This window comes from Pectinophora gossypiella, chromosome 3, assembly GCF_024362695.1.
Source record: "Pectinophora gossypiella chromosome 3, ilPecGoss1.1, whole genome shotgun sequence".
In the NCBI taxonomy this organism is placed as follows: domain Eukaryota; kingdom Metazoa; phylum Arthropoda; class Insecta; order Lepidoptera; family Gelechiidae; genus Pectinophora; species Pectinophora gossypiella.
In genome coordinates, this window is record NC_065406.1 from 12855269 (window position 1) to 12867780 (window position 12512).

The 12512-nt window shown below is 35.4% G+C and overlaps 1 protein-coding gene across 2 annotated transcripts in view; it reads left to right on the forward strand.

Moving 5' to 3' along the window:
- The window catches only part of LOC126382085 (D(3) dopamine receptor), a 171547-nt gene that overhangs the window by 91839 nt on the left and 67196 nt on the right, over positions 1-12512 (forward strand). For both annotated transcript variants that reach the window (XM_050031809.1, XM_050031810.1), the window contains exon 4: positions 5185-5306. In XM_050031809.1, the coding sequence (XP_049887766.1) occupies positions 5185-5306 (122 nt within the window). The remainder of the gene's footprint in view (positions 1-5184; positions 5307-12512) is intronic.

Genomic DNA, 12512 nt, shown 5'->3' on the forward strand with positions numbered 1-12512 from the left:
CTTTTCTAAGGACATCTCCAATTAGATCAATGTACGTGTGTTTTTAAAAATAGCTGCATGTTTTCCATTCTTACGTATTGTATTGTAAGATTGTTTAAAATAGATGATATTTACTTCCAAAAGAATACACTGCTGCCTTCACCACGGATAACAGTCCTTAAACACTTTATTTTGCAAGGTTGCTTAACTTAGGGCAAGCCCTAACAGCGCCTTAAAAAGCAAGTGTGCATTGGAACACCGTCTACTTGCCAAGTTTAAAAAAAAACGACTGTATATATTGTATAAAATATTACGGCGCTTTTTTATATTTAGACTTATAAACATAGCTAAGTAAATTATCTATCATACCCGATAATATTACTTGGTCTACAAATAATATTTTCTTCAATAAACCCAGTCAAACTCAAATTTTAGAACAGTATGCCGGTCTTCTCCACATTGACCTTACCTACTTATTTTAGTGTAAACAGAATAAAAACTCATTTTTATATCAAGTAGATCCCGGAGAAAAGTTCAATAATAAAAGCAGCGCGAATTATTTTCATGGCACCAACACAACATGTGACGACATCGCGGCGCGCGGTCACGGTCGCAATTATCTGCGATGTGTTTTAGTTCCGTATTCCAAGCACAGCACTGCTATCATTGCATGATGTATGGTCAGACGCTGAGAGGTCTAACGACATAATTTTCTTCAAGAGTTTAAAATAATTCCAGAACTAACTTAGGCCTACGGTCACGAGCATTAATATGTATACACTTTGGCACCATGTCACATTAACTTTTTTGACAAATTGAACTGTAAGTCTCACTAAATTACAAATTTGTTAGTGCGACAGAGTCCTAAAGTGGGTACATTATATTGCTCATGACTGTACATAATCCTGTATCCATGATGTTGTCGAAATTCAACGAATTGAATAATAATGATGTAGACATGTACCACGATACATTTAATGAGTTTAAAGGTACAATGCTGACACTCATTCCACGTCACAATTAATTGTATCTACCTAACAACCTATTTCTAAGTTAATTTTTCTTCTAGTTTCATACCTTTTAAATTTTATTTCAAGTAAGTTATCGCTATTTTTTTATTTTTAATTTTAATTTTAATTATTCTTATAAAGTAGAGTTAAATTGTGAACTTTAGCTCCTGTTATTATTATTATAGTCAGCTCTGTGTGCCTCCATAATTGCCAGAAAGACTTGAATTTTTTATGTGTATTTTATATTCTGTGTACAGCTGTTGATGCACTATAATAAATATAATAAAAATGTTTCTATAGCGGTCGCCCACGCTTAAGAAAACTTACGAAGAAAAAATTAAATCGAAAAAGTCTGACTCGAACGGGTCGGGCTTCGATTTAATTTTCTCTTTGTTTACAAAATTGTTGATTTATCAATTAAATAGGACCGTTCAAATGGGTTCAGATGTAGAAACTTTCGCCCAATATAAATAATAGCGATAATTCGATGGCAATTTGGATAATTCTCTGCCACGTTTTTAGCAGTTTTACATGCATGTAGTAACAATTGCACATTTATCTATTTGCAGGTTTCGATCTGTGTCAATTTTAGGTACGGTGAAATGTGTGAAAAGGACAACAAATTGTGCAAAAAAGACATACACATAACGTAAAATTGTGTTCAGTTTATACACTACACAGCCCGTTTATTTCAAACAGTAGGTCCAGTGGTAGAGCGTTGGACTCACGATCCCAGGCTGGGTTCGAATCCCGATGGGGACATATCACAAAAATCACTTTGTGATCCCTAGTTTGGTTAGGACATTACAGGCTGATCACCTGATTGTCCGAAAGTAAGATAATCCATGCTTCGGAAGGCATGTTAACCGTTGGTCCCGGACTACTAGCCCAAATACCTTTTTTTTTTTACGTTGGAAAATGCGTTACGCATACCACGCCGCCCGGGGGGACGACGTGGTTATGTGGGAGTCCCCGGGTGTCGCCACCCGGTATACCCACTAAAAACCAACGGTGTTCCTCCTTGCCGCCATGTGGCGAGGACACGGGAACGCAGTTGCACACAACCGCGTCCAGCCCAAATACCTCCACCAACCCACAGTGGAGCACCGTGTTGGATTATGCTCCGTACCCCCTCTGGTCTGGAATCATCTTACTTTTTCACACAATCAGGTGATTCAAGCCTGCAATGTCCTTACCAAACAAAGGACTGTCTCACAAAGTGATGTCGACAATGTCCCCATCGGGAATCGAACCCGGACCTCCAGATCGTGAGCCCAACGCTCTAACCACTAGACCACGGAGGCTGCTAAGAAATTATAACAAACATTTTACTACTACTTCTTTGCCTGTCGGTACTTCAGTCTCGCAGTTATCAACATGTATCGGTCTGGGTACAGAATGGGTTTCAGTACGTTTCAGTACGAGCTAGATAACGACGGGAACTAACAAATGATCCTTGGAACGTTCTAGAAGTTACTAGAATATTCTAGAACGTTGTAGTTCATGTTTAAGGATATGATATATGAACATAATATATTACATACATTCCTTAAGCAGAATAACATTAGATCTTACTTCAGTGATATACCTATACTTCTTCTATCGTGTGGGTTGTGAGGTGGAGTACCAACCTCATCAACCCTGGTGTCAGTGTTACTGTTGAGCCGCCAAAGGCCCTTGTCATGGCTCATGTAACTACCATATACTTACATCAGTAAGTAATAACCGGGACCAACGGCTTAACATGCCTTCCGAAGCACGGTTTATGTTACTTTCGGACAATCTGGTGATCAGCCAGTAATGTTCTAACCAAATTAGGGACTACAAAGCAATTTTTGTGATATGTCCCCACCGGGAATCGAACCCGGGACTTCCGGTTTGTGAGCCCAACCTACCTAACCTAACTACCTATCATACTTATACTGGTAGATGCATAGTTGCATACAAAATTAAACAAAATATCGGGTCCGCGTCAGTTCTGTTGTATATTACCACAAAGCCCTAAAGTGTCGTACGGTTTAATCTAATATAATCCTTAAGCAAGCCCCGGGCAGTTCATACAAAAACCCTCGTTTTACACAGACACTACACATTGACGTTATCGTACACGCGCATCTGTGTGTGTGACGTCTGACGCCCATTGGAGACTAAAGCATAGAATAAGGAATAATACTACGTATAGAACGGCAACTCTCCGCTCTTTTACTTCACCCCCCCTCGAACATAGTTTAGACTTAAATCGTATGGTGGCAGCAGTGTAATCTTTTGGAAGTAAATATCATCTATTTTAAACAATCTTATAATACAATACGAAAGAATGGAAAACATGCAGCTATTTTTAAAAACACTCGTACATTGACCTAATTGGATATGTCCTTTGAAAAGGTTCAGTAACACGCATCTGCGTGTGGATGATAACGTCAATGTGTCTTGTCTGTGTAAAACGAGGTTGTTTATATGAAGTGTCCGGGGTGTGACTAAAGTAAGACCTAGGGGGGGAGAGGTAAGCCTAGCTCAGCGGCTGGTGGGGAGCAGAGTTTTTGTTCGATACGTAGCTATTATTCTTTATTATATGCCTTAATTAACGGAGACAATGGAAACGCGGCGCGCGAATAAGAACGAAGCGAGGTGGATCGCTATTATAACGCTTATAATTGACGGTCAATTTTGAAGCGCCACAGTTCATCTACAAATACACCTATCAATATATGATCGAAGATATAAATCATAAAACTTATGTCTTAGACAAGTCTGTGGATTACGATATCCATAGAAAGTAGTCAGACATTCAGAAAATGAATTACCAAGTTGGACTACAATTTATCATGAAGTAATTAAAGAACATCAAAAGTTTCACAAAGACGATTGTACAGATGACTCGTCTAATTGTTTATTGTTCGTTCTTTATTTTTCTTGTTTTATCAATTAGAAGCTTTTTGTTCGAGCGTTGCTAAGATTACTTTGTTAGTATTACCATAGGGTAACTAATGGTACGACTTCATATTGTATTGTTTTTTTTTTGAATTCTATGCAGGTAAATCAATCACTAAAACTTTCATGAATTTTCCGACACGAAATTTTACTTGCAATTAGAAATCAGAATCATTTATTTATTCAACGTAATTATTATGAATAAACTTGTTAAAGGTCAATTTAACATTTTTGAATCTACGTCATTTCGCAACGTGTTATGGGTGAGGCGAAGAAATGACAAAAAAATGCAACAGCAACACATCTTTTAATTGAATGTAGGTATACTTTCACTTAAAAGATTGTAATCTCATTTAATACCAGGCATTTTCGTCATTTAGGTAACCATTAATCTTATAATAAGCTTCTTTTAAGTTTCACGTGAGCTTTAAATTTATTTTCTGACAAATTCAAAATATTATCTGGCATTTTATTGTAAAAAAGTACACATAACCCCAAAAAGGATGATTCTAATTTACTTAATCTAGAATTTAGAAAAGTAATTTTATTTTTATTCCTTGTATTGTAATAATATCAATTCTGAATTACAATAATGGTCTAAATTGTCCCCCAAAGATTTCCTTACGGTGTCACCAAGACGCTTCGTAGAACCGTTCGGTAAATTCGCACCAGATTTTCCCTTGCTGGCCTGACGATGTTACGCTTCGGAGCGGATGGAAAGTCAAAATAAAGAAACAAAACGAAAAATTCGATTAACTAAGTTTCTCTCAAGTCTACTTTCATTAATTTCCTCTACATTGAAATTAGTCGTCAGATTTAGTTATATATGTGTGCTCTACCTCTGACCACACAGCAATAAACTAAACTACGTCTATAATAATATGATCTAGACACGCGGCAGCGTATCAAACCAAGTTCAAGTAACAGAACTGGCAAGTGCGAGCAGCACCGTGTGTAATTTTACACGAACCGTTTGGAGCCACTTTTGACCCCATCATAATTCAAAAAATTTATACACGTGTCAAATTTGGCTCATATATTGATTATTATATTCCATACGATCATGAACGACCGACTACGTAATTTTATCATAGAAAAAGAATACCTATGTAAATTGGTACCATGTCACAGTATTATTTTTTGACAATTGAACTGTAAGTCTCACTTAATGTCAAATATGTTAGTGCGACAGAGTCCTAAAGTGGGTACATTATATTGCTCATGACTGTATTGTACTTTTAATGTTGAAAATGTATGTGTTCAGGTACCTGGGCATCCGCAATCCGTTGAAGAGTCGTCATCATTCCACCAAGCGCGTCGTGGCCATCAAGATCGCACTCGTTTGGCTTCTCAGCATGTTCGTGTCCAGCTCCATAACTGTTTTAGGTGAGTAAATTGTTTCTAACGTATATTTTAAACCAAAAAGCCGTGGTAGTCCAGCTGGTAGAATGGTTGCCTCTCACTTTGAGGTCGCAAGTTCGAATCTAGCACAGGCCTAAACCTAAAGAATTCATGTTTGGATCATAAATGCTCGAAAACATCGTGAGGAAACCCACATTCTCGAGAAATGCATTTTCGGATGTATGTGAGCTAATCTGTATTGGGCTGGTTTTTCCTTCGCGGGTTGGAAGGTCAGGCAGGCAGTCGCTTCTGTAAAAAACCGGATCTAACATCTTTAGGTTAGGTAAGCGGCCTCTGTGAAAAACAGGATAATGCTAGGAAGATGTGTATTTTTAAATAAATAAATAAAATAAACAGAAGTTTATTCAACCACAAATACTTTTTTTTTCTACGAGGGACTTTTCAGGCTACGTTCCTCAAAAACAATATAGATGGCGCTGTACACATTTTTCTTTCGCTTAACCTTCTTCGCTTAATTTCATGGATAACAGATATCAAAAAAAAACAAAGAAATCAATACAATCCTCGTGTTTGGGACAACTTTTAAGCAAATATTTACTTGTGTTAGTAGCCCCGCTCTTCTATGTGATACATTGGTATTGGTAATGAAGTAAACATAAAGAAGTACAAAATAAATGAACAATAAAGAAAAATAAGAAAATAATAATAATAAAAATAAAAACAATAATAAAAAAGAGGAACATTAAAAACAAGTGGGTATGTGTGTAAACTTATAAGATCTATATTAGTGGTGTTAGTGTGTGTATGTGTGTGTGTGTGTGTGTGTGACATGCATCTTTTATTCTTGTTTTTGGGTATAAATGATGATCCTTTTTTATTACACCCAGGCACAATTACATCTTCCACCCATTATTATTCTGATCAAAATAAAGAGAAGCAATATAAGGTAGAAAACGTAATTCTATACTTACATAATTTGATCTTAATATCGAGCAACAATTATTTGTATATAAATGCTTCTGCCATTACATTGTATTTCAGAATAATTATGTACCCGAGTAATGAGAAACTAGGCAATTGTCACGTTCGTAATTATCGGCTCTAGTTAAAAGTTTTTAAGTATATTTTTTTCATGGCAATTAAGAGAATTACGTAGAAAATTAAATAGGTAAGTGGTAGTAGGATCTTTTATTTGTGGAGCCGCCGAAAGCAGTCGCTCGGAATATTTTTGATTCAGCTCATTATTCTGAGTTAATATCAAGTGGAATTTTCCATAACAAAAGTATAGAATGGAAAATAATTTAAAAAAAATATATAAAAAATCGTGAATTTTGCGACGGAAAATTTCGCATGGTATTAACTTAGAATCATAGTCTGAATCATCTCCCTTGGTATTCGTTACGATGCCACTAACACCCTATATATGTCCCACTGCTGGGCACATGTGGAGGGTGTATGGAGTATATACCCTATGCTCCTCCACAAAAGGCATATACCGGTCTTTTACGTAAAATTAGTCTAATATGTCACTCTTATCACACGGAAGCATTCTTCACTGTCCAGAATTTAAAAAAATATTTTTTTTGCGTCTTATTATCATTATTCATTAGTCACGACTGTCTCTTTTTTTGCTGTTATTGTGTGAAGGAGGAAGAATGGAATGTACCTTTTGTATTTTTTATAATAAACTTATTGTTATTTTTAATAAGATACACTGTCTGATGTAATAAGACACGATAGGTAGATACAAGTTGTCAAAGGTTCGTTCACCGTATTAAATTACATCATCTTGTTCATTAGTGATTAAACTACAAAAAATCCTAACAGCTTCGATCATTATCGACGGCGAGAAAGCTTCGTGAAGCGTGGGTACTTAGTTCGTCTTGAGATGGCGCTGTACTTACCTTGAAATAGTCCAATTAGGAATATTAATAGTCGTAAGCCTATATGTATTTTTTCCCTGGATCCGTTCACGTGATGTGCACTTTACCGCGTTGTTATTAAAGCAATATTAGCATTTTCCCCAAATTCTCAGCCGCTTCTAATGCCTACTTACTTCCTCGTCTAGACTCATTATTCTCTCCCCTTTTGAATAAGGGGATTTTATGTCTTTATATGCAATCTTGTTACTTCGAAGTAGTAGTTCAAATTCTTGATACCTATTTTTAATACTCTAGTCACTAATAGTGTAGATAAGATTACCTGTACTATCTATTTTCTTTGTAAGTTCCTTGTCTCTGTTTTATTGTGTATAAATAACTTATTGTAAAAAAAGACGTTTACACGACACATCTACATCATCGAGTTCCGTCTATAAAGAACGTATACAACCGTTCACAATAATATCATTACAAATATTACCCTTTATTGTAATATTCTGTATTTTTAGTCATTTGTGTACCTGTCTCGTCAATACACCACCCACACGTCCGTCCTCTACGACAGTCGAGCATAGACTGCTTCAGTAACGTATGTCCTCGAGACAAGTGTCAATCTACCCTCGCAATAAATCCAAGCCCAATTCACTACAATTACGAATAAAAGTTGACGTAATATAATTTATATTTCCAAGAAAGTTGTCGGTATTCGAAAATTAATTTAAGTACCCAACTCACTTGGGTCTTCAAATAAAATTAATGTAAGTACAACTAGATATAAGTTCTTACTTCAGAAACAATATGTGAACTCTAATTCCATTTGTGCAAGAACCAAACTCAGTTTGAACAAGTTTAAAAACCCTCCGACCGCTGTAATCTAATTCCTAACGTACCCAATATCTATGATAGAGCCTATGAAAACAAAGGAGGTGATATATTACATCGAACAAAAAAAAAACTGTACCCCAAATGACCCCCAAAAATGTATAATGATGATGTAAAAGTATAATGTATGTGTTTAATGTGTGTATATTTTAATGTTATAAATGTATATTTGTGTCGTAAGTTTTATCTGAATTAACTTTTTATTATTTATTTTTCTTATTAACAAAAGTTCGAAGAAATATCATCTCCTTTTTTTGTAGTATTGTGTAATTACAATACAACTTTGCAGTCACTCTTGATACGAAACTCTAAGAAGGATCCAGTTAGAGTGGAGACCATTACTTTTTTTTTAATATATCCGAATTTTTCAGATTCATTCAGCAACAGTTAAAACTTTTTTTAATGAGTTAGTCCATTTTGTTCTCGGTAATTGTTTGTCACTTTTTTTTCGAAGTGTCCGTTTAACTATATACTGTACCAAACAGTTTTAAATTGTATTGCGCGCACTTGACGGCAAAGACACCGCAGCGGCGCAGTATTACAGTGCGACATTACACCGCTGCTCTTTTCTGGCGCGCGGCGAAAAACTCGTAGTGCGCGCCTGGCCTTAAAGTAAAGAATTTTGCCAGTGAGTGATTAAGATAAAGCGCGTCGTCATTTAATTAACAGGACACGCGAGTCCTCTGTATAGATTTTGTCAAGTCTATCATTAATCAGTCACGGGGAATTGAGGGACGTGTATTGGAACTTGTAACCGACAATTTGTGAGTTGGGGAACAATTTCACGCCGTCCCGTCCAGGATTCATTGAATCGATTCAATATCACGATCTAAACGACTCGAAACGATCCAATCTCGATTGGATTTCAATTAGGGAGTTTCCAGACTACGTTTCCTAAAAAAATACAGATGGCGCTGTTGAGATTTACAAAGACGCAAAACTTATGTAAAAAGAAAAGATAAAACCAGACTACAAGAAAGAACAATTTGAAAAAGAAAAGAGTCCTTACTATTACAGAGTTCTTTTTTTTACAACGAGAACTTTTTTACACACAACATTCCCACTTTGAGAATATTCCCGGTAACGATGCATCACTGTGCTCATTTTGATAGTGAAGAGAATAATAAAAAACACTACGTACAGTGCTGGTCTGATTCCGGAAATGTGTCAAGAAGTACATAAGTTACGACTTTGCTATAATTTACTTAAGTAAAAGTAATCCACTACAGTCGTAGTGAAGAAACGTTTCGCCCTTTTGTCATTCCCGACTGAGGCCTGGCTTTGAGAGTTGCAATCCAATTTCCTATAAAAGGTACACCTGACCAACATATTCATTTACGTGCTTCAAATATCCTTCTTCCAATGAATTCTTGATAAACTGACTAACGTCAAGACCATCTTTTGTGCGGTTTACCCTACTGTAACTTGTTTTTCTTTTTTTTTCAAATAGAAATCTTAAATGGAGTGTTCATTTGCAACAAAAGTTACAATTTTTTTTTTGTATAATATATTATGTTAGCACGACTATATTGGGTTGATGGGGTTGGTTTTCCTCTTCACAACCCACACGACAAGAAGAAGATATTGGATTTTATAACGTAGATACTCAGTTCATCTTGCGTTCCACACAACAAAGGTAAAAAAAGTTATGTTTTATTTACTTATTATATACGATTACTCAAAATATCTAACTCGTACCAGCGCATTTGATCATAAAATCCCCTTATAGTGTAAAATCCTACTTTAAACCATGCTTAATGATTATTTTTTTATTACTGAAAAAAGTGAAGTAATGCTATCAAATTAAAACGATATTTTCGTTCGTTTCAGGCAGCATACCATAGCATATAACTTAACCTCTTAAATCTTGTGAAGAAGCGTGCAACGGAATGTTAATAGGCTATTCATTTATTTTATTTACTTATAAAAGAAAAGAAGCTAAAGAAAAGGAGTTATTTTTTGTAGTTTAATCACTAATGAACAAGATGATGTAATTTAATACGGTGAACGAACCTTTGACAACTTGTATCTACCTATCGTGTCTTATTACATCAGACAGTGTATCTTATTAAAAATAACAATATGTTTATTATAAAAAATACAAAAGGTACATTCCATTCTTCCTCCTTCACACAATAACAGCAAAAAAAGAGACAGTCGTGACTAATGAATAATGATAATAAGACGCAAAAAAAATATTTTTTTAAATTCTGGACAGCGAAGAATGCTTCCGTGTGATAAGAGTGACATATTAGACTAATTTTACGTAAAAGACCGGTATATGCCTTTTGTGGAGGAGCATAGGGTATATACTCCATACACCCTCCACATGTGCCCAGCAGTGGGACATATATAGGGTGTTAGTGACATCGTGACGAATACCAAGAAAGATGATTCAGACTATGATTCTAAGTTAATACCATGCGAAATTTTCCGTCGCAAAATTCACGATTTTTTATATATCTTTTTTAAAATATTTTCCATCCTATACTTTTGTGATGGAAAACTCCACTTGATATTAACTCAGAATAATGAGCTGAATCAAAAATATTCCGAGCGACTGCTTTCGGCGTTTTCACAAATAAAAGATCCTACTACCACTTACAAAATACAAATACAAATACAAATTGATTTATTTGTGAAACACAGGTAGAGTAGGTTACCTATTTAATTTTCTACGTAATTCTCTTAGTTGCCATAAAAAAAATATATTTAAAAACTTTTAACTAGAGCCGATAATTACGAACGTGACAATTGCCTATTTTCTCATTACTAGGGTAAAAAAAAATTCTCATTACACGTCAAGCCGGGACGACTGTGTTACCCATTACATCACCCCAATCCCTTTGAAAACAGACTTTTTCGATTAATTTTCCCTTTGTAAGTTTCCTTCAGCACGGGTTAATGCTACAAAAACGAAATTCTTTACTTCTAAACTGTTCCATAAAATTTATTCCTCAAGTTGCTAGAACTATTAGGTTTGAAGGGAACAAAGAAATAACGATACACGTGTAAGAAAAAAGGTAGAGACCATTGATGTACTTACCATTCCCGGTAATATTCCCGCTGTAAAAGTCTTTAATACTAAGGACACTGGCTGCTTTTCTTTTTAATTTTTTTCTTGCTTTTACTCTGGTTTTATCTGCCTAAGGTTAGATAATAAAGCTTCAACAGATCCAATCAATACATCAGGTAAGTGCTTAGAATCGACTCATGAAATGTTACATTGCAGGCGAGTGCTCCTAGTGAGGTGACACCTTTACATCAGTTTTGCGCTTTTACTGCCGTGGACTTTCCCAAAGTGAGACCAGACTGTCTACGGCCTTAGATGAGTTGCAAACGATTTTGAAAAGCGACTATATTAGTGATAAGAATATATGGAATTGACATAAATGTGACATGTCAAACTCATTATTATATTTTTATCGTTGTCACTGTCGGTCTTCGAAATCGTTTGAAACTTAGCTAACCCCTCAGTATGTGCGTGCACCTTTCTTCAATCTGCAACTTTGTTGGATGCTTCACGACATTTTTTTGACAGTTTTTTTTAATACATATATTATTTCAACCACAACTCAACTACAGACAAGTTGGGAAATTCTTAGACAGTTTTCTGTCTATAACGTGGATCTGGAAAGTTAAAAAGGCTACATCGAAGCGATTCTTCTAAAAAAAGCAATATTGCAATTTCACATTTGCGCATATAAAAGTAATTGCGCAATGCAAACAAATGTCAAATTGCAATATTGCTTTTTTAGACGAATTGCTTCGATGTGGCCTTTTTAACCCCGTTGCTCCATTTCTTCTATTTTTTTCTTAAAACTTATAGCGTGTAGCGTTTAAAGGACGTACATTTATTTATTATTGATTATTCCAACTAAAAAGAGACATCCAATCAGCTCGCGACAAACACTACTTAACTAACACATTCAAAATACGTTATATGTACCTATATCTAAGTAGTACCAAATAATCTGTGTCATTACTTTATATATTTTACTAAACCTTCGCCGAAAAGGATCAATTGTAACTTAATTTCAAAAAGAGAATTCTATTTCAATTAAAATAAATCTTCTAACCTTTTTAACTTGTCTAAACCAGAATTTATGCGGGTATTAGAAGTGGTTTGTCCCGGGATTTGAATTCGCGACCCTCGGATTAAAATGTGAGCCCCTTACTCATTGAACTAACACGGCTCAATGAGGCACTTTCCAGGCTACGTTCCTTTAAAAAATGTAGATGGCGCTGTACAGTTTTAAAGATAATTACCTATTGTCCAACTGCTCGGGTACATAATTTAATCAAAAATATAATGTAATGGCAGAAGCATAAATATAATATTTGGTACAGATTCTGTATAGAATTTTGTTGTTGTTGTTGTTATGAATTTCCGCTTAGGGACGGTACTGAAAAGTATCGGCGTCCGAAGGACGTAATATACGATCCCGACGACCCGATTACTCTAGCC